The sequence below is a fragment of the Schistocerca serialis genome, chromosome 1 (genome assembly GCF_023864345.2).
Source record: "Schistocerca serialis cubense isolate TAMUIC-IGC-003099 chromosome 1, iqSchSeri2.2, whole genome shotgun sequence".
Lineage (NCBI taxonomy): Eukaryota > Metazoa > Arthropoda > Insecta > Orthoptera > Acrididae > Schistocerca > Schistocerca serialis.
This window is the reverse complement of record NC_064638.1, coordinates 130,632,100-130,656,105: the sequence shown is the minus strand read 5'-3', so window position 1 is coordinate 130,656,105 and position 24,006 is coordinate 130,632,100. Positions and strand designations below refer to the sequence as shown.

At 45.9% G+C, this 24,006-nt stretch overlaps 1 protein-coding gene across 1 annotated transcript in view; it reads left to right on the top strand.

Moving 5' to 3' along the window:
- LOC126455783 (angiopoietin-related protein 6-like) overlaps positions 1-24,006 on the top strand; it is a 1,041,335-nt gene that overhangs the window by 634,588 nt on the left and 382,741 nt on the right. The window contains exon 3 of the mRNA XM_050091581.1: positions 18,230-18,431. Within this exon, the coding sequence (XP_049947538.1) occupies positions 18,230-18,431 (202 nt within the window). The remainder of the gene's footprint in view (positions 1-18,229; positions 18,432-24,006) is intronic.

Genomic DNA, 24,006 nt, shown 5'->3' with positions numbered 1-24,006 from the left:
TTATAATTAACGACTTTTTGTAAACTGATGAAAGATGAATGATATTTAGTTTAAATGTGTGTCAAACTTCCTGGCAGATTAAAACTGTGTGCCGGACCGAGACTCGAACTCGGTGAAGTTTGGAATGTAGGAGACGAGATACTGGCAGAAGTAAAGCTGTGAGGACGGGGCGTGAGTCGTGCTTGGGTAGCTCAGTTGGTAGAGCACTTGCTCGCGAAAGGCACAGGTCTCTAGTTCGAGTCTCGGTCCGGCACATAGTTTTAATCTGCCACGAAGTTTCATATCAGCGCACACTCCGCTGCAGAGTGAAAATCTCATTGTTGTGCGTGTGTGTTAGAATGAATGATGAAGGCATTTGTGTTGCATCGCAAGTGCTATCCCTAACTCCTTCTCAGAAAAGATAGCTAACTATCCACAGTGAGGCTACACACTTGTTACAGAACATGCGTGCCCTGCGTTACCCTTCTCCATTGCGCCACTTGCTTGACCTGCACGCTGCAACCCCATTTAAAATGAAACAAATTCAGATGTGTGCACTATACCTACTGTCGTAAACCATTTCATTGATGCACCCTTCACTTCTGAACCGGCAGACACTGGACAGCTTCAGGCTGTTAATGCTTTGTGTCTAACCACTCCTTACTTCTGAACTGGTAGAAACTGGACGACTTTAGGCTGTTAATGCTATGTGTCCAACCGCTAATAATAATAATAATATAACTGTGTACAGCACCATAATAGCCCTTATGTAGTTATTATTATGTCGTGCTGTCAATTAATTCATTTACATGTTTCAAAGCGAGTAATGAAGCACTTTATGGACTACTACAGGTACTATCTACAACTTGGAGAACACATTTTCTTGAGGTATTTAGCATTTGTTACATATACGTCTCACTTTTATCATCAGTGATGTACGCGAGAAAGGACAACATATGTGTGTTGTGGGTGGACTATGTGAGGAACCTGTAACCTCGACCGCGTTAATGCTACCGACCGAGCGAGGTGGCGCAGTGGTTAGACACTGGACTCGCGTTCGGGAGGACGACGGTTCAATCCCGCGTCCGGCCATCCTGATTTAGGTTTTCCGTGATTTCCCTAAATCACTCCAGGCAAATGCTGGGATGGTTCTTCTGAAAGGGCACGGCCGACTTCCTTCCCCATCCTTCCCTAATCCGATGAGACCGATGACCACGCTGTCTGGTCTCCTTCCCCAAAACAACAACCAACCAACCAATGCTACCGACTGAGAAAAAGTAATTATTCGTAACTTACATAATCAATATTAGAATCTTAGAAGGTTTTGATAATAATAATGATATGATCTTGTGAAAATAATTAGTTTCGTGACTGAAAAAGAATCGAATCGTTTAGTTTTTCCTCCCTCAGATAATTTCATTTTACCCCTCAGGGGCTAATTACCGCCACGTTGGGAACAACTAATGTAAGCTATTTTTTCTTTGCCATACAGGCTGAAACCATTAGGGGCCGTTCAAAACCATTCGATGGAATTTGACCGTGGCGGTAGAACACAAGGGTATCCCAAGGAGTTTCCTAACCTTCAGACGCTAGAGCAGCCGCAAGGCTGTACTGGCGTCAAAGTTTCTGACAGGTACGTTTTTAATGTACTCAACAAAGGTGCGTGGATGGCACCGACGGTAATGCCGAACTAGGTAATCTTAGAGGGACACTTCGCAATTTTATTCATGCATGTGTCAATATCGAAAATTCTTTTCATCACGCCACAACAGGCGGCGAAGAGATTTTGTTCAAATTTCGTCGAATTGTTTAAGCGGTCCCTATGGTTTCACCCTGTGTGGCAAAGCAAAAATTCTTGTCATGCTACACTCCAGAGGGATACAATCGCGTTCAATAAACCGCGAAATGTGTGAGAGTCAACGTGCCGAGGGAAAAGGTGCTTTCACTGACGCGTTTCATGTCGCCCCCTGCGGCATTTTCATGTAGATTTTGAGTGGCAGTGTGTCTGAAATGTTTTCCTCGGCCACCCATAAGGAAACCGCATAATTTCAAGGCTGGTTGTCGCGGTTCTGACCTACATCGAGGAAACATAAAAAAAGGAGTGAAATGTGGGTGAGAGGGGCTGTGACGACCTTCTCAGCATGTGACAGATCGGCGGTGGCGTTGAGCAGAATTGTGGTGAAATTTAGTGCCAATTTGACATCATCAAACCACCTTACAGCTCACATGAATTTTTAAGGTGTGCCTGTTTTTTCACATGCGTCGACACCTTCCTGTTTGAAGGGTCGCTGAGCCCGAGAGTGAAGTCGTAGAGCGCCAAATTTTTGCAGCATTACAGAGGAATGTTATAGACACCTTGCCCGCCCGGTTTGCCGTGTGGTCTAACGAACTGCTTTCTGGACGGGATGGCGTGCCGGTCCCAGGCACGAATCCGCCCGGCGGATTAGCGTCGAGGTCCGGTGTGCTGGCCAGTCTGTGGATGGTTTTTAAGACGGTTTTCCGTCTGCCTCGGCGAATGCGGGCTGGTTCTCCTTATTCCGCCTCAGTTACACTATGTCGGCGATTGCTGCGCAAACACTTTCTCCACGTACGCGTACACCATAATTACTCTACCAACCAAACATTGGGGTTACACTCGTCTGGTGTGAGACGTTCCCGGCGGAGTCCACTGGGGGCCGAACCGCACAATAAACCTGGGTTCGGTGTGGGTGAGTGGTCTGCTGTAGCCTATTGTGGGGTTGTGTACCACTATGGGCTACGGCGGGGACGAAGCCTCTCCATCGTTTCTAGGTCCCCAGTTCCACACAATACAATACAATACAATATGGACACCTTTGGGCCAAATTTGAAACTCAAGCGTCGCAATGGGACATAATTACAGGGTTTCAAAAAAGTGATACTTCAGTCCGGAACTGCGCGACTGCTACAGTCGCAGGTTCGAATCCTGCCTCGGGCATGGCTGTGTGTGGTGTCCTTAGGTTAGTTAGGTTTAAGTAGTTCTAAGTTCTAGTGGACTGATGACCTCAGATGTTATGTCCCTTAGTGCTCAGAGCCATTTGAGCCAACTCCTATAATACGTATCTATTTCAAGTTTCTGCTACCACTCACTTTTTATCTTATGCTTAATCTAACATAATGCAACGCGTTTCAAACATGTTCTGTTTATCTTCAGGCGTTTATACATACATACATACATACACACATACATGGAGAAATGTTACTTAAAAATAAACAGCCTTAAATTAGATTAATGTAGGACACTTTGTCCATTCCAGAATGAGATTTTCACTCTGCTGAAGAGTGTGCGCTGATATGAAACTTCCTGGTAGATTAAAACTGTGTGCCCGACCGAGACTGGAACTAGGGACCTTTGCCTTTCGCGGGCAAGTGCTTTACCATCTGAGCTACCGAAGCACGACTCACGCCCGGTACCCACAGCTTTACTTCTGCCAGTATCTCGTCTCCTACCTTTACCTTTGGGAGGTAGGAGACGAGATACTGGCAGAAGTAAAGCTGTGGGTACCGGGCGTGAGTCGTGCTTCGGTAGCTCAGATGGTAGAGCACTTGCCCGCGAAAGGCAAAGGTTCCGAGTTCCAGTCTCGGTCGGGCACACAGTTTTAATCTGCCAGGAAGTTTCACTTTGTCCATTGTTTCTTACTGTAGCTGCTGGTGTAGGCAACGGCCTTGCCGCAGTGGATACACCGGTTCCCGTCAGATCACCGAAGACCATCCGGGCCGCCATGCGCTGTTGCCATTTTTCGGGGTGCACTCAGCCTCGTGATGCCAATTGAGGAGCTACTCGACCGAATAGTAGCGGCTCCGGTCAAAGAAAACCGTCTTAACGACCGGGAGAGCGGTGTGCTGACCACACACCCCTCCTATCAGCATCCTCAGCTGAGGATGACATGGCGGTCGGATGGTCCCGGTGGGTCACATGTGGCCTGATGACGGAGTACTGCTGCTGCTGTAGCTGCTGGTGTGGCATTTGGGGGGAAGGAGAGGGACAGTCTAGCCATACACTGCCCCCCTCCTTCCCCCCAAATGCCACACCAGCAGCTACAGTAAAAAACAATGGAGAAAGTGTTAAAAATGTGTGTGTGAAATCTTATGGGACTTAACTGCTAAGGTCATCAGTCCCTAAGCTTACACACTACTTAACCTAAATTATCCTAAGGACAAACACACACACCCATGCCCGAGGGAGGACTCGAACCTCCGCCGGGACCAGCCGCACAGTCCATGACTGCAGCGCCCGAGACCGCTCGGCTAATCCTGCGCGGCGACAAAGTGTTCTATATTAATCTAGTTTAAAACTGTTTATTTTTAAGTAACATTTCTCTATGTATGTATAAACGCCTGAAGATGAACGGAACATGTTCGAAACGCGTTGCATTATGTTAGATTAAGCATAAAATAAAAAGTGACTGGTAGCAGAGACTTGAAATAATTATCCCACACAGTCACGGCTCACAAACATAGCCATTATGGCTGAAAATAATCCTATAATACTGTTCTAGAAGTTGTAGCGAGCTGCTAGTGATTCAGGTTTATATCTTAAACTTTTATCCAGTAAAGGCCTTCTACAGATGATGGAATCGTGTAATAAGAGTTAACGAAAGCTATGTATATTGTGCGAAACTGTTTTATGTTAAGGCTGCAAAAATTCGTGAGCAAAGCTACGTTCTAAAATAGTCCAAAAAAATGGGTCCACCAGACCCGAAATGTCAATAAGTGTAATTGATGCGGTGTATGTCGCGACAGTGGACGTTATTTGTATACATAAATAAACACGTGCACCACATGTGGTCCCGATTCCTTTCTTGTTTTGTTGTGTGTCGCTTATTAAATTAATTATCCGTTTCAGTGCTCGACGTTGTTCCCAGGTTCCGGAGTTGTGAGGCTGTCGACTGGCTAACCGGGGGCCCGTGTTCCCATATCTCTCCGTCGGCGAGTCGCGATTCCCCGCCGAGCCGGACCAATTCGTTTGCGATCGAGGGCCACGACACCCGCTCAGCAACTCGGCGGTTTCTTATTTCGCGATCGGCAGTTCGGCAGCGGTGTTCGTCTCGATGTATATATATATAATTCATTAAACAGTGGGAGGTCAGCGCATTAGCATACGGCACAGAGGCATCAGCGGGGGCGGCGGGGGCCGGCTGGCGTCGCAGTGGTAGGAGGTCGGAGACGGAAGGCACGGCGTGGGCGAAGCTGAGGCGGGGGCGCCAGCCACTGGCGCGGGGGCCTGCCGCCACCATTCATGAATAACAACGAGCGAAGCCGAGGGCGAGCGGCGAGCGCTTAATGCACCGTGTCAGGATGCCGCGTCATCCGAGCCGCGAGTGGGACCACCGTGCCATCGATTACACGAGATAAGCATCTGATCCCTACAGACAGCGGCCGCCACTGCCAAATCACTGTGTGCGTTTATGTGTGTGTGTGTGTGTGTGTGAGAGAGAGAGAGAGAGAGAGAGAGAGAGAGAGAGAGAGAGAGAGACCCGAGGGCACTCGTTTGTGAAGGAGAAGAGTGTCCCGCGAATGGCGAATTCTATAAAGCACATCAGTGTTATTAAGCTGTCTTGTTAAATAACGGATTACAAGCTCACGGGCGTAACGCGATCTTAAAAGGCTCCTAAATCATAATGTCGCCCCGCCACGGGCCACGTTGCGACGTATAAATTCGTATCTGGAGGTCTTATCTTTCCGCCGCTCACGAACGACTTATGCGATTAGCGGCAAAATTATTCACACGCAGGAGGAGGGCAAGAAAGAAAAATAAATAATAACAACGCAAGAGTCGCCTTGCTAGTACGCTACAGCCTTTTTAGAACACGTAATTCAGGGATTGAAGTGGACTTCTCAGAAGACTTAGTAAGGCACAATACGGGGAGTAGATGAGCTACTGCAGATTACGCCTCAAGTATGCGTGGGACGGGCCGTTTATGAGGTGGTGCTGGTTTTTCCTCCTGTGAAATATTAGCGTCCCCCTGGAACCAGAGGCGCTAATACTATGCTTTACGACGTTTTATCGCATTTTCATACCTGTCACTTAGTTACACCGTTACTCGGTTATGCTGCAGATGTCTACATTTACATAATGAAATCCACGCAGTCCAGTTCATTCGCTGCTGACACTGCCAAATCTTGCAAATGCAGTGGTGATCGATCTCGAGGTAGTTCGAGTCCCGGAGATGGAAAGAAGCAAAATTAGGATTTAACGCCCCATAAAAAAAGACGTCATTAGAGACAGAGCACAACCACGGGGCCGGCCGAGGTGGCCAGCGCGTTTCTAGGCGCTACACTCTGGAACCGCGCGACCACTACGGTCGCAGGTTCGAATCCTGCCTCGGTCATGGAGGTGTGTGATGTCCTTAGGTTAGTTAGGTTTAAGTAGTTCTAAGTTCTAGGGGACTGATGACCTTAGCAGTTAAGTCCTATAGTGCTCAGAGCCATTTCTGAACAACCACGGGTAAGACAAGTATTGCAAAGAAATCAGACGGGGCATTTTCAAAGCGAACATTCTGATATTAGCTTGAAACGAATTACGGTTAAAATGGTTCCAATGGCTCTAAGCACTATGGGACTTACCATTTGAGGTCAGCAGTCTCCTAGGCTTAGAACTACTTAAACCTAACTAACTTAAGGACATCACACACACCCATGCCCGAGGCAGGATTCGAACCTGCGACCTTAGTAGCAGCTCGGTTCCTGGCTGAAGCGCCTAGAACCGCTCGGCCAACCACGACCGGCACGATTTGCGGAAATCTACTTCTACGTACATTTCAAACTACTGTGAAGTGCATGGCAGTGGATACCACATATTATGATTCCATATAGAAGTCTACGTCTCGGTCACATGTCACCTTATTAAAATTAATTACCACTTCCTTTGCAACCATCATCAGATATAAAAGTTACAGCAGTGGTGCATAGCTGCATAGTCAGTACCGCACGCCTGCCTGTAGCTGCCGAAACTTTTGAATGAAATGATGCCGTTAAAGCCGAAACTGGTAATCAATTTTAATAAAGTAACATGTTACCAAAATATAGACTTTTACACGCTCCAATCACTTTGATGAGACCACCGTCTATGATCGACGTCAACATGCAATAACCACTAACAGACTGCCGGTAGCAACGCCAGCAGTGTAGGGTATGTACAGCGTGTCAGGGAAGCGCATAAAACAGTGCAGTGGTTGTCGTAGCGCGGTACTGGACGATTTATCTGGCATCCAAAAGGGGGTGACCATTGGCTTGCGGGCCAAGGGTGGATACATCTCCGATACGGCTCAGTTTATAAACAGTTCGCGTACCGCCGTTGATAAAGTATTCCGTGCATGGGAAAATGGCGCTATCCAAAACGGGCGCCGAGGCAACTGTGATTCAAATTGTAAATTTGTGCCGGCCGCTGTGGCCGTGCGGTTCTAGGCGCTGCAGTCCGGAACCGCGGGACTGCTACGGTCGCAGGTTCGAATCCTGCCTCGGGCATGGATGTGTGTGATGTCCTTAGGTTAGTTAGATTTAAGTAGTTCTAAGTTCTAGGGGACTGATGACCTCAGCAGTTAAGTTCCATAGTGCTCAGAGCCATTTGAACCATTTTTTGTAAATTTGTGGTAAGATTTTATGGGACCAAACTGCTTAGGTCATCGGTCTCTAAGCTTACACACTACGTAATCTTACTTAAACTAACTGCCGCTATGGACAACACACACACCCATGCCCGAAGGAGGACTCGAACCTCCGACAGGAAGAGCCGCGCGGCCTGTGCAAGACGTCCCGGACCGCGCGGCTACCCCGCGCGGCAACTGTGATTCACGAAGGGCCGAACCGCACAATAACCCTGGGTTCGGTGTGGGACGGCGGAGGGGTGATGTGGACTGTGGTAGTCGTCGTGGGGCTGTGGACCACTGCGGCTGCGGCGGGGATGGAGCCTCTCCGTCGTTTCTAGGTTCCCGGTTAACATACAATACAATACATACAATACAACTACACATAAATAACAAGAAGAAACAAGGACGGTGGATCCTAAGTGTTATAGGAAATGTGAAACCATGAAAAAAGTGCAGAGGCTATGGGACACAGAGTTTGATATTGCGCCACCGTCACGTGTAGCAATAACGAAATTAACGCGACAAAATTGAGAGGGGGGAAAGTGTGCATGATTTAAAGAAGGGACGATGTGGCAGGAAGAAATCAGTAGCGGATGAAAGAGGGATGGACGCAGGAATACAAGGTTTCACAATATTCCCAAAGAAGTCCATACGGCAAGCTAAGCTTGAATCATGTGTTAGCAGATCAGTTGTTCACTGCATTCTAAAGCGAGCAAAGTGGAAACCCTACTTTCCAAGCTTGCATTACGCGATGAATGAGGACGATCCAGACCAGCGTCTTTAATTTTGTAAATAGATTTCCGATGACGAACAATTGACTGATGTCATTGTTTGGTCTGATGTGACGACTTCCAAACTGAATGGAACCCTCAATCGCCGTAACTGTGTGTACTGGGCAAGAGATAAAAAAAAAAAGGTCGTGTGACTAGGGCCTCCCGTCGGATAGACCGTGCGCCTGGTGCAAGTCTTTGGATTTGACGCCACTGCGGCGACTTTCGCGTCGATGGTGATGAAATGATGATGATTAGGACAACATAACACCAAGTCCCTAAGCGGAGAAAATCTCCGACCCAGCCGGGAATCGAACCCGGGCCCTCAGGATTGACATTCTGTCACGCTGACCACTCAGCTACCGGGGGCGGACTGGGCAAGAGATAATCTTTATATTACGGAAGAACGAGCTGTCAGTCTTCCTGGGTTATCAATGTGGTGTGGGATGTCAGTGAGTGACTTCTAGGGTTATTCTCCTTTCAAGTGACGGTGACGGTTGTAAAGTATCTTACCGTGTTGCAGGAATGAATTGTACCAGCTGTTCACCAGCTGTACTGAGACGAAGATTATTTTTTTCAACAAAACTGCGCGTCATCACATTCCCATCGCGACGTGTGGCGGTTCCTGGGGGAAACATTTTCTTAAAGGTGGATAAGCCAACGAGAAAGTGTAGAATTTCCATCCGGATCTCCCGATCTAATGCCATTTGACTTCTATCTGTGGGAAACCCCGAAGGACATCGTCTTCGCCATAGAGCCACGTGCGCTGGGTAACATGAGAGGCGTGATTCTGAATGCGTATGAATCCATATCAATACGATAACACATATATGTCGATCTGTTCCCCAGCGTTGCAGGCGCTGTATTGTCTGCAGATGTAGGACGTTTAGAACATCTTCAGCAGCAAAACATCAATAGTAATATCGTGACCCTCTATGTCATTTAAAAATTCATAGTTTTTGGTTATTTTTGTAAAACTTATTAATTTTCAGACACAGTAAACCCCTTTATGGGACACTATATTACAATGTCTTTCCCTATGGACGGCGGGAAAATGAGTGCTTTAATGCTCTTGTGCGTGCTGTAATTAGTCCAATATTGTCTCCACAGTGCTTCCTGGAAAATTTCGATAGCAAATGCGAAGTTACACAAATCCGGCATAATATGCTCTATTGGGCAACGGAAAATCCACGATGGCTGCGACAAGCGGAACATCAGCGACCTTGGCGGGTTAATGTATGGTGCGGCATTATGGGAGGAAGGACAACTGGCCCCCATTTTACCGATGGCAATCTAAATGGTGGAATGTATGCTGATTTCCTACGTAATGTTCTACCGATGTTACTACAAGATGTTTCACTGCATGACAGAACGGCGATGTACTTCCAACATGATGGATGTCCGGCACATAGCTCGCCTGCGGTTGAAGTGGTATTGAATAGCATATTTCATGACAGGTGGATTAAAACTTAAAACATTCATGAAAGTATTTATAAGGAGTGTCCAGACTCACTACCGTGTGATATTAACTTTTATTTCCTTTACTTTCACTACAGAACTGTTTCGGGTAAATTGTCATTATCAAATGACCTGCGGTACAATGTGGATGACATTATTTTCTTGGAATTCCCGAGAGCTGTATCTTACCACTATCGATATCGATAATAGGTAAAAGCCGTCTAGATTATCGATCCAGGAATGGATAAACTATCTGTGCACGTAATTAGGCTACTGGCCATTAAAATTGCTGCACCACGAAGATGACGCACTACAGACGCGAAATTTAACCGACAGGAAGAAGATGCTGTGATAGCTTTCCAGAGCATTCACACAAGGTTGGCGCCATTGGCGACACCTACAACGTGATGACATGAGGAAAGTTTCCTACCGATTTCTCATACACAAACAGCAGTTGACCGGCGTTGCCTGCTGAAACGTTGTTGTGATGCCTCGTGTAAGGAGGAAAAATGCGTACCATCACGTTTCCGACTTTGATAAAGGTCGGATTGTAGCCTATCGCGATTGCGGCTTATCGTATTGCGACATTGCTGCTCGCGTTGGTCGAGATCCAATGACTGTTAGCAGAATATGGAATCGCTGGGTTCAGGAGGGTAATACGGAACGAAGTGCTGGACCCCAACGGCCTCGTATCACTAGCAGTCGAGATGACAGGCATCTTATACGCATGGCTGTAACGGATCGTGCAGCCACGTCTCGATCCCTGAGTCAGCAGATGGGGACGTTTGCAAGACAACAACCATCTGCACGAACAGTTCGACGACGTTTGCAGCAGCATGGACTATCAGCTCGGAGACCATGGCTGCGGTTACCCTTGACGCTGCATCACAGACATGAGCGCCTGCGATGTTGTACTCAACGACGAACCTAGGTGCACGAATGGCAAAAGTCATTTTTTCGGATGAATCCAGGTACTGTTTACAGCATCATGATTGTCGCATCCGTGTTTGGGAACAACGCGGTGAACGCACATTGGAAGCGTGTATTCGTTATCGCCATACTGGCATATCACCCGGCGTGATGGTATAGGGTGCCATTGGTTACACATCTCGGTCACCTCTTGTTCGCATCGACGGCACTTTGATCAGTGGTCGTTACATTTCAGATGTGTTACGACCCGTGGCTCTACCCTTCATTCGATTCCTGCAAAACCTTACATTTCAGCAGGATAATGCACGACCGCATGTTGCAGGTTCTGTACGGGCCTTTCTGGATACAGAAAATGTTCGACTGCTGCCCTTGCCGGCCGCGGTGGTCTTGCGGTTCTAGGCGCTGCAGTCCGGAACCGCGGAACTGCTACGGTCGCAGGTTCGAATCCTGCCTCGAAAATGGATGTGTGTGATGTCCTTAGGTTAGTTAAGTTTAAGTAGTTCTAATTTCTAGGGGACTGATGACCTATGATGTTAAGTCCCATAGTGCTCAGAGCCATTTGAACTGCTGCCCTGGTCAGCACATTCTCCAGATCTCTCACCAATTGAAAACGTCTGGCGAATGGTGGCCGAGCAACTGGCTCGTCACAATACTCCAGTCACTACTCTTGATTAAATGTGGTACGTGTTGAAGCTGCATTGGCAGCTGTACCTGTACACGCCATCCAAGCTTTGTTTTACTCAAGGCCCAGGCGTATCAAGGCCGTTATTACGGCCAGAGGTGATTGTTCTTGGTACTGATTTCTCAGGATCTATTCACCCAAATTGCGTGAAAATGTAATCACATGTCAGTTCTAGTATAATGTATTTGTCCAATGAATACCCGTTTATCATCTGCATTTCTTCTTGGTGTAGCTATTTTAATGGCCAGTAGTGTAAATTTGTACGGAAGCATCGGTACGCAAGTCCTACTCGCACCTACACGGATTGTTTCTTTTGGTTAACATACAAAGAAAACGTAAAGTTCATCTAACATTTCAAATAAATGGTACAAATAAATGACCGAGAACTAGGTTATAAATGATACAGTATGTGGAAGACAATCTCTCAAAGCCTTTTATACACTGTTTATAAATGTTCTAAGTATCCAAGCTTCGTCACGTGACACGCACTTTTAATCGGCAGCGCAGTTCTGCACATACACAACCAGCATACGATGAGTGACGGTAAGGACTGCCGAAAAGCTGTTGCGACGCGGTGTGCAAGTTTCAGAGGTTATCCGGAGACGTAGAACCTAAACGTTATCCTCGACGTGACGCCACAAGTGAAAGTCCAGCAAGCGTGGTTACCGCTCGACTAGCGCCAAGGAGCGTCATCTTTTTAAAAGGTTGTACCCCTGCAGCCAGTTTCAAATCGTGGCATGAGCAACCTGCCGATATACACTCCTGGAAATTGAAATAAGAACACCGTGAATTCATTGTCCCAGGAAGGGGAAACTTTATTGACACATTCCTCGGGTCAGATACATCACATGATCACACTGACAGAACCACAGGCAACTAGACACAGGCAACAGAGCATGCACAATGTCGGCACTAGTACAGAGTATATCCACCTTTCGCAGCAATGCAGGCTGCTATTCTCCCATGGAGACGATCGTAGAGATGCTGGATGTAGTCCTGTGGAACGGCTTGCCATGCCATTTCCACCTGGCGCCTCAGTTGGACCAGCGTTCGTGCTGGACGTGCAGACCGCGTCAGACGACGCTTCATCCAGTCCCAAACATGCTCAATGGGGGACAGATCCGGAGATCTTGCTGGCCAGGGTAGTTGACTTACACCTTCTAGAGCACGTTGGGTGGCACGGGATACATGCGGACGTGCATTGTCCTGTTGAAACAGCAAGTTCCCTTGCCGGTCTAGGAATGGTAGAACGATGGGTTCGATGAAGGTTTGGATGTACCGTGCACTATTCAGTGTCCCCTCGACGATCACCAGTGGTGTACGGCCAGTGTAGGAGATCGCTCCCCACACCATGATGCCGGGTGTTGGCCCTGTGTGCCTCGGTCGTATGCAGTCCTGATTGTGTCGCTCACCTGCACGGCGCCAAACACGCATACGACCATCATTGGCACCAAGGCAGAAACGACTCTCATCGCTGAAGACGACACGTCTCCATTCGTCCCTCCATTCACGCCTGTCGCGACACCACTGGAGGCGGGCTGCACGATGTTGGGGCGTGAGCGGAAGACGGCCTAACGGTGTGCGGGACCGTAGCCCAGCTTCATGGAGACGGTTGCGAATGGTCCTCGCCGATACCCCAGGAGCAACAGTGTCCCTAATTTGCTGGGAAGTGGCGGTGCGGTCCCCTACGGCACTGCGTAGGATCCTACGGTCTTGGCGTGCATCCGTGCGTCGCTGCGGTCCGGTCCCAGGTCGACGGGCACGTGCACCTTCCGCCGACCACTGGAGACAACATCGATGTACTGTGGAGACCTCACGCCCCACGTGTTGAGCAATTCGGCGGTACGTCCACCCGGCCTCCCGCATGCCCACTATACGCCCTCGCTCAAAGTCCGTCAACTGCATATACGGTTCACGTCCACGCTGTCGCGGCATGCTACCAGTGTTAAAGACTGCGATGGAGCTCCGTATGCCACGGCAAACTGGCTGACACTGACGGCGGCGGTGCACAAATGCTGCGCAGCTAGCGCCATTCGACGGCCAACACCGCGGTTCCTGGTGTGTCCGCTGTGCCGTGCGTGTGATCATTGCTTGTACAGCCCTCTCGCAGTGTCCGGAGCAAGTATGGTGGGTCTGACTCACCGGTGTCAATGTGTTCTTTTTTCCATTTCCAGGAGTGTATTTGATACCAGTGACAGTTCTCTCAGCGAAGAAGACTGTTGACTGTCTTGGTGAACACGTAAAACTTTTTCGGAATCACGGACGTGTTCGACAGTTGTATGTAGATCCTCTGACCCCCATATGCGTGTGTTGTACCGGCTGAGCTTTTCTGGAAGGCGAAAAAGTTACTGTGTCCCTGAAAATTAGCTTGCTTGCGAAATCGTCATTTTTAGGGTGGTAGTGCATATCAGGACAGAACTGCAGGTGGAATCTGTCGTCATGGGTTATTTCTTTTAGGAGCTTCCATCTTAATGGCTCGCGAGGGATCTTCAACATCGTTGGCTGAGTGATGTTCAAAACACCGCACACTTCGTGGGATTTCCGAATATCACGTCCCTCACACGGTCCATTGTTTATTCTGACAATCCCGGTCGGCCCTAATGTTTTCCATCTCACAATCAGTCATCCTCCTCGGATTTCTTGTACCATTTCACTCAGCTGTTGTAATCTGATGGTACGTCATGAAACTTGCCGCAGAAAGCTCTTTGCATGCTAACTCCCGATTGACAAAGGGCAAATTCCAGCACACAAAATGCTTCCCCTGTCTGGTTCTTCGCCATTTACAGCGACTACAGTCGGTGGGTATCTCGTCGCCTGTTTAGCAAATTAACGTATCGGCAACATGTTCAAAAAACATTTTGAGAGTTTGTCTTTCACCTAATTACTTAGTACGTTATGTTTAGCTGTTTAGCTGTTTACCTATACCGATTTTTTAAAAATGTGTTGCAGGCTTCATAATTAGCCTGAATTCAGCAGTATAATTTTCTTTATATGATATTGTATATTCAACACTTAAACCAACACTTAAACCTTAGTGGCAGGCCGGAGTGGCCGAGAGGTTTTAATCGCTACAGTCTGGAACCGCGCGACCGCTACGGTCGCAGGTTCGAAGCCGGCCTCGGGCATGGATGTGTGTGATCTACATCATCTGCATCTACATCTACATGATTACTCTGCAATTCACATTTAAGTGCTTGTCAGAGGGTTCATCGAGCCACAATCATACTATCTCTACAATTCCAGTCCCGAACAGCGCGCGGGAGAAACGAACACCTAAACCTTTCTGTTCGAGCTCTGATTTCTCTTATTTTATTTTGATGATCATTCCTACTTATGCAGGTTGGGCTCAACAAAATATTTTCGCATTCTGAAGAGAAAGTTGGTTACTGAAATTTCGTAAATAGATCTCGCCGCGACGAAAAACGTCTTTGCTTTAATGACTTCCATCCCAACTCGCGTATCATATCTGCCACACTCTCTCCCCTATTACGTGATAATGCAAAACGAGCTGCCCTTTTTTGCACCCTTTCGATGACTTCCGTCAATCCCACCTGGTAAGGATCCCACACCGCGCAGCAATATTCTAACAGAGGACGAACGAGTGTAGTGTAAGCTGTCTCTTTAGTGGACTTGTTGCATCTTCTAAGTGTCCTGCCAATGAAACGCAACCTTTGGCTCGCCTTCCCGACAATATTACCTATGTGGTCTTTCCAACTGAAGTTGTTCGTAATTTTAACACCCAGGTACTTAGTTGAATTGACAGCCTTGAGAATTGTACTATTTATCGAGTAATCGAATTCCAACGTATTTCTTTTGGAACTCATGTGGATCACTTCACACTTTTCGTTATTTAGCGTCAACTGCCACCTGCCATACCATACAGCAATCTTTTCTAAATCGCTTTGCAACTGATACTGGTCTTCGGATGACCTTACTAGACGGTAAATTACAGCATCATCTGCGAACAACCTAAGAGAACTGCTCAGATTGTTACCCAGGTCATTTATATAGATCAGGAACAGCAGAGGTCCCAGGACACTTCCCTGGGGAACAGCTGATATCACTTCAGTTTTACTCGATGATTTGCCGTCTATTACTACGAACTGCGACCTTACTGACAGGAAATCACGAATCCAGTCGCACAACTGAGACGATACCCCATAGGCCCGCAGCTTGATTAGAAGTCGCTTGTGAGGAACGGTGTCAAAAGCTTTCCTTCATAATTCATGATGTCCTAAGGTTAGTTAGGTTTAAGTAGTTCTAAGTTCTAGGGGACTGATGACCTCAGCAGTTAAATTCCATAGTGCTCAGAGCCGTTTTTTTTAAACCTTAGTGCTCCCGAATGCCCCAACCAAAGCAACAAGGACAGAACGAGAAGTAAAATACATACGGAAAATTTGAGTCACCAACTGCAGCACATGAGACAATCACACCTCATTTCAGCCAGGGCCGGCTGTAGGGATTTTGCTGGCCCGTACGAAAATTTCAAGCGCCGTTCCTTCCTCCCACCCCACCTGCTCCTCCCCCCCCCCCCCCCCCCTATTTTCAGATATAGTCAACCTTCTTCACAATCTCATTCACACATGACGTCTTATTTTCACATATCACACGTCTTTTTGACGTGAATGCGTTTTTAAGACCAGAACCATTCAGTCAAACAGAAGTGAAACTTTCTCGCTGTAATACATTTTGAGTTACAGATCCAAAATTAATTATATCAACTAAAATTATGCCACTCGCAGAGTATATGACTAAAATATGTTAATTTTTCGTTGTTCCTTCAGCAGGGGTGGACGTGCGATGCGAGACCTTTAGCAACCAGGACAGCTGAATACCAAACTGTCGACGTTAAGACCGTCACTTCTGATGTACAAAGTGGAAGTTCATGAGACAGCGACTGACTTACGTAGAAATGCTTCATTTCTTGAAAAAGGAAAATGTAAATCGCCAGTGCATATTTAGCGTGACCGTAGTACGAAAGAAAAAATGGCTATGATATGATCTCGAGAAGGAGTGTTTTACGACAAGACACGGCCACGATTTATAGATCAAAAAACGCAGTTTGGGAAGCACTTTCATTTAGTGTAGCGAAAAGTGACAATTAAATCCTAAATATAGTTGTTCGAACGCCAATAATGTGAAATACGACGAAAGTGGATGAACAGTTCATGCACTGCAGTTAAGATGCTTCAACTCCAAAATAATATTTGTTAGGTTTTTCCCGTATGATCTTAATGTTACTGTCTATTCATTGTAGCTTCAACGCTGAAGAAGAAAAGACAATGACCGAACACGTAGAAGAAGTTACAGAAAGTATAAAAATAATTTAAAGAAGCGTAGCAAGAAGAAGAGTAATAGCAATGTAAATGGTGTTAACGGTAAACCGAAAGGAGACGGAATGCTAAGGGAAGGACACTATCCATCTATCAACGTGTAAGCGCCGCTTAATCACAATGACTGGATTAAAAAAGCTATGGCATGTGACAGGCAATGCTTATTTTACTTACTCCTTATTTATTCATTTATTACGAAGTCCTTTGTTAGAGATACTGCTGTAGGAGTTTGTGTTTGCTGTGTAGTAACTGTTTGGCCATCATATGCTCACATATATCTTTATTTCATTGTAATACAGTTATTCGTTTATTTAGGGGCTTTCAAGCTGACGCAGCTAAATTTCAAGTCACATAGAACTTTGTAATGTGGGCAGCCGCTGCCGTTGAACTTCATAATGAATGGAAACAAAATGAACCACAAGAAGCTGTATTTGGTGATTGCTTTCACAACCGCTTTCGCAGCATTTTAAAAGTATCGTCAGGTGAATTATAACACTGTTACATTAGCGCACCAAGACGCCTCCAACGTTCTCAGTCAAAACTCAAACCCCTGAAGAGGGGAAGTCGTCAGAGTAAAGTAACGCATCGCAGTGAATAGCACATTGCCGCACCTGTGGCGGTTTCAAGGGTGCAGCAGTATTCGGCCCGATGTCCTGTTTTATTTATTTTGACGACTTCCCCTCTTCAGGGGTTTGATTTTTGACCACGAACGTTTGGTGCGTCTTGGTACACTAATGTGATACTGTTTTCGCCTGAAGATGCTGTTTTAATGTAGCGATAACGGTTGCGACAATAAAGAAATCACCAATTCCAGCTGACTTGCGGTTCATTTTACTTCCATTCGTACATTTGAAGCGTATGAAAGAAACTGAGTTGGGACCATTGTCACTGCGATTTTCAAAGACGTGCCCAAAATGATTAATTCCAATGCTTCATTTCTCATCTTTTTCACTATAGCATAGATAGTTTCCAATAAGACATTAGATTTTGTGTGTGATTTGTATTTCCAACTTATTTCACACCTCTTTGGAAATTTGTGGTAAGTCCTGTGGAACCAAACTGCTGAGGTCATCGGTCCCTAAGCTTACACACTACTTAATCTAACTTAAACTAACTCATGCTAAGGACAACACACACACTCACGCCCGAGGGAGGATTGGAACCTCCGACCGGGGGAGCTTGCGATCCGTGACATGGCGCCCATGACCACGCGGCTGCCCCGCGTGGCACACGCCACTTTATTTGAGCAAAACTTTCACAGTCTTTTTTAACTCATCCTTTGTAGACCATACTAAAACGTAAAATTTTGGCGCCCCCAGAAACCTGCCACTTTGGGAGGTGGCATCGTTCGCCCCCCCACCTCCCCCCTCACCGCCAGAGCCGGCCCTGGAATCTCACCGAAGTCCGTCTATTTAACCACGACGTGCTCGCACCAGTGTGTTGTCTGTAGCAGACGGCGTGTTGTTGCAGAGTCGCTGGAGAAGTTCAACACGCTGTACCTGGGGAAGCTGGAGCACCGGATGGTGACGACGGCGACCACGCTGTCCAGCATCGACAGCAACGTGAAGAACCTGCAGGAGCGCGCCCACGTCTGGGACACGTTCCAGCTCCACGTGGCCGCCTGGAACGAGCAGATCAACATCCTCCACAAAAAGGTCGACATCCTGTCCAGGTACGCTATCCTGTCCCGCGAGGCCTGTTTCTACAACTGGAGCAATTACAGGGACAACACTTCAAATTTCCAACAAATTTATTTGTTTTGGAGATAGTTTGTTTTCCAGCGCAGTCACCCACAATTTCGATAAGAAACCACAGGTTTGGGCGTCACCGGCTATCTTCACGCATGCAACAGTTTACTCCAATCACTGAGGGACGACATTGTCTGTGATTCATTCTGAGTTACTGTGCCGAAAAAAAAACTATTTTCAAAATAAACATTTGCACGATCACTGATGACTCCAGTACTACCGTAACATTGTTCTTCCACAAATTATTTCAGTGATTAGGTACGCAAAAGCAGGTTGTCTTACTTTATTGTCAGTGAACGGGCAAAGATAGATAGTGTAATAAATGCACTTGCTAGAAGAGATGTGACTGAATAAAATATCCTCGGACCTTCAGCAGCATCAAGGTTCTACAGCCACAATCCACAATAGCTTCTGTGGTCGACTATGTGCCACAGCTTTTTACAAACTGCACTAATACATCGTATAGCAAGGTAGTCTCCGTTTTAGTTTATCTTTTATTATGCCACCGGTTTCGGCCAAACGCCATTTTGCAGCACCTGTTGTGCGTACGTCATTGACACAGAAAAATTTCAGGTGGAAAGGGGCTTCGGATCTTGTAGTAAATATACAAGCAATACTTACAAAGTATTGTCAATATCAAGAATTACATACACAATGTCAGAAATATAATATTTATCAACAATATTTTGTCATGCAGAGATAGGCGCATGGAGTCCCAAGTTAACATAGAGCAGGGAACAGAAGATACATCGATCTCATACAAGAGATAGAAATTTTCTTCACATTGTCTAAAGAAATAAATTCCATTTTGAATGAACAACTCGAACTGAAATACAAACAATATATCGAAAATTCACCAGATATATAGTTGCAAAGGTAATATAAGTCATGAGGGCTAATTGATTAGAAAAACCTACAGCACTCACAGATTAGAAATGATTAATCTGCTTCTTTGACGTTTTATTTTGTGTATTCCTTGGATAGTTCTCTCCTGTTGACACTCCATGTATCTACCTCTGCATTACCAAACGTTGTTGATAAATATCATATTTTTGAGACTGTGTTTCTTTATTTATGTATGTAACTCTTAGCGGAAGTTTCTAAATATTACGTGTATTTTTACCACATTTTTCGAACATCGTTACCTGGTAACATTTTCCTATGTCCATGACCTGCGTACAACAGTTGGTGGATAACTGTGTGTGAAAAAATTGACAAGCAGCCTCAGGTGTTACATGATGTCGATTCTGAAATATATCCGCGAGCTTTCAGTAGGGTGCCGCTCGGCCATTGTCAAGTGGCAAATAACATCCGTGTGTTTTTGTTTCCTTTATAAAAGTGCTCTTCAGACAAACGTTGTGCGTATACAGGGGTATACGAAACTGCTCGTTCAAATCAACACAGGAGGTAGAGAACATCAAAACAAAAAAATGCTGTTATGGTATGTATGGTCCCCGACAGGAATTTCCAATGCTCGGGACGATTTACACAAAAGGTAGTTCAGCACGCTAATTACAGTAGTGGAATTAACAGAAACTGCACGAATGCGCGACCGTTGGCCTGTATGGATCGGACCGTTGACTGTCATGCCCGTTCGAAGATGGCTAGCGTGTTTGCAATTGTACCAACAGCGACGGCTATTCTAGCGACGGGGTCTGTGGCTACAAACACTATTTGCCCCCAGAGGAAGAAATCCAGACACTTGAGATCAGGTGACCCGTGTGGCCAGGCCACAGCGTCACGTCGGCTGATCCATCGGTTGCCGAACGTGGCTCTCAGATGGTCCCTCACAACAATGCTGAAATGGGCTGGCTTCCCATCGTGCTGGCAGCACATTCAGAGGTACATCCTCCATCTCTTCTGGCAACACATGTTCCACACATATTCCACGAACATGCGATGTCTCCTCCATTGAGGTAGAATGGGTGAATGTATGGTCCAAACAACCTATAACCGAAAATTCAGCCCCACACATTAAAACCTAATCGCTGTTGATGAACTCGAGGTCGGGTACCTCTTCGATTCTAATGTGCCCAAACATGGGAATTGTTGCTATCGAATGTGAGTACACATTCCCAGTCACCGCCACCGACACAACACCATACATCAGCACCACTAACAAAATGTTCCCTAACCTTACAAGATGACTTCAGAGGCCATATATTTCATATGGAAATAGGTTTGCTTTGACATGCTCTACCTCCTGTAGCAATTAACAATTTCGGAACAACCTGTATCACAAAAGTTGTAATATATACAGGATTATTACAAATGATTGAAGCGATTTCACAGCTCTACAATAACTTTATTATTTGAGATATTTTCACATTGCTTTGCACACACATACAGAAACTCAAAAAGTTTTTTTAGGCATTCACAAATGTTCGATATGTGCCCCTTTAGTGTTTCGGCAGACATCAAGCCGATAATCAAGTTCCTCCCACACTCGGCACTGTATGTCCCCATCAATGATTTCGAAAGCATCGTTGATTCGAGCTCGCAGTTCTGGCACGTTTCTTGGTAGAGGAGGTTTAAACACTGAATCTTTCACATAACCCCACAGAAAGAAATCGCATGGGGTTAAGTCGGGAGAGCGTGGAGGCCATGACATGAACTGTTGATCATGATCTCCACCACGACCGATCCATCGGTTTTCCAATCCCCTGTTTAAGAAATGCTTCTGCTTTAGCCCTTTCCGTAAGATTTTCCAAACCGTCGGCTGCGGTAGGTTTAGCTCCCTGCTTGCTTTATTCATCGACTTCCGCGGGCTACGCGTGAAACTTGCCCGCACGCGTTCAACCGTTTCTTCGCTCACTGCAGGCCGACCCGTTGATTTCCCCTTACAGAGGCATCCAGAAGCTTTAAACTGCGCATACCATCGCCGAATGGGGCTAGCAGTTGGTGGATCTTTGTTGAACTTCGTCCTAAAGTGTCGTTGCACTGTTATGATTGACTGATGTGAGTGCATTTCAAGCACGACATATGGTTTCTCGGCTCCGGTCTCCATTTTGTCTCACTGCGCTCTCGAGCGCTCTAGCGGCAGAAACCTGAAGTGCGGCTTCAGCCGAACAAAACTTTATGAGTTTTTCTACGTATCTGTAGTGTGTCGTGACCATATGTCAATGAATGGGGCTACAGTGAATTTATGAAATCGCTTCAATCATTTGTAATAGCCCTGTATAAAAAGCAGATTAAAAAATGTAATTTTCTTAAATACACTTTGGTGGACATATGTACGACTCTCAAGACTTTTTAGTTGATTGTGTTCTACAGTTAAAATATAATTATTAATGACAATAATGATTCTATGTTACAATGGAGATGCTGGTGGTGCATGAAAATGGATGTTTTCATGATGAAGCTAAAATGTGTACTTCTATGGGGCCATGTGGAGCCGTAAGTAGCATCTAAAAGTAGTTGAGGAGGAGGAAGGTAGAGGGCAGAAAATGGAAGGGAGGTGTGAGCTGGGGCGTTGTGGCTAAGGATGGAAAGAACTGTATATAATGGGACGAATTTCATCGTCGGGTGGACGGAGTTGGTTGGACTTCTGATGGGAGAGTATGGATAAAAGCATTAAGGTGCGTAGCCAGTACTGGGTTTTGCAGTAAATGTATTGGAGCTGGCCTTGCCGCCGTGGTAACACCGGCTCCTGTCAGATCAGAGGAGTGAAGCGCTGTCGTGCTTGGCTAGTACTTGGATCGGTCACCGCCCGTGTCTGCCACGGGCTGTTGGCAAGAGAGGTGCACTCAGCCCTTGACGAGCTACTTCCCTGAGAAGTAGCAGCACCGGTCACGACGACTGACAATGGCTCCGGGAGAGCGGTGTGCTGACCACATGCCCCTCCGTATCAGTATCCAGTGACGCCTGTTTGGATTTCGGAAAAATGGAGACACACGCGAAGCGATACTGACTCTACGATTTATTTTAGAGGATAGGTTAAAGAAAGGCAAACCTACGTTTATAGCATTTGTAAACTTAGAGAAAGCTTCTGGGAATGTTGGCTGGAAGACTCTCCTTGAAATTCTGAAGGTAGTAGAGCTAAAACACAGGCACCGAAAGGCTGTTTATAACTAGTACAATAAACAGATGACATAAGAATCGAGGGGCATGAAGGAAAGCAGTGGTCGAGACCAGGAGTGGGGCAGGATTAGAGCCTGTACCCTACGTTATACAGTCGGTACATTGAGCAAGCGGTGAGGGAGACCAAAGAAAATTTGGAGTAGGAATAAAAGTCCATATGGAGAAGAAATAAAAACTTTGAGCTTTGCAGATGACATTGTAATTCTGTCAGAGATAGCAAAGGAGTGTAAGAGCAGTTGAACGGAATGGACAGTGTCTTGAAAGGAGGATGTAAAATGAACATCAAAAAAAGCAAACCAAGGATAATGGAAAGTAGTCAAATTAAATCAGGTGATGGTGAGGTAATGTGATTAGGAAACGATACTCTGAAACTAGTATATGAGTTTTGCTATTTGGGCAGCAAGATAACTGATAATGGTCGAAGTAGAGAGGATATAAAGTGTAGACTGGCAACGGCAAGGAAAGCGTTTCTGAAGATGAGGAATTTGTTAACATCGAATATAGATTTAAGTGTTAAGAATTCTTTTCTGAAGGTATTTGAGTATAGTTATGTATGGAACTGAAAAGTGGAAGATAAAACAGTTTCTGGAATGTGGTGCTATAGAAGAATGTCGAAGATTAGATGAGTGTATCATGTAACTAATGAGAATGTATTGAATAGAATTGGGGAGGAGAGGAATTTGTGGAACAACTTGACTAGAAGAAGGGATCGGTTGGTAGAACACGTTTTGTGGCATCAAGGGATCACGAATTTAGTACTGGAGGGAAGCGTGGGAGGGGGGGGGGGGGGGGGAGGGTGTAATGGTAGAGGGAGACAAAGAGGTGAATACAGTAAGCAGATTCAGAAGGGTGTAGGCTGCAGCAGTTATTCGAAGCTGAAGAGGCGTGCACAGGGTACATGACAATGGAGAGCTGCATCAAACTAGTCTTTGGTCTGAAGACCACAACAACAATAATTTGAAGTTAGAACTTGCCTTTTGAGATGTTATTTATTGTAATAAATTTGAGTTTAGAAGTGTTAAAAACTGTGTCGACTGTAATAATGGGTTTCTGGATATTTTTGTTACCATAGTAGTAATTTGCATCTGGACTGATTGCCATACAGAGCAGAGCAAAGTTCTCTGGTGGTTTCTTGTAGTAAACATTTTTTATAGTTAAACGACTGTAGCTGCAAGGCATTTACATTATGTGGCTTACATACAGATCAGGCGGAAAGTAATTCAGGTCATTCGAATACTTTGAAGCATGATAGTATCTGGCAACGTAAGACACTCGGATATCATTAATTTTATTGTTTGCTGTTTGGAAGCATAACAGAATGAAACGGCTTCATGAGTGGGACCTATAAGGACATATTCCTATCTCTTAATAATATTTCAAAAAATCTTTAATTTTTTCCCCTTATACGTGCTTATTCAA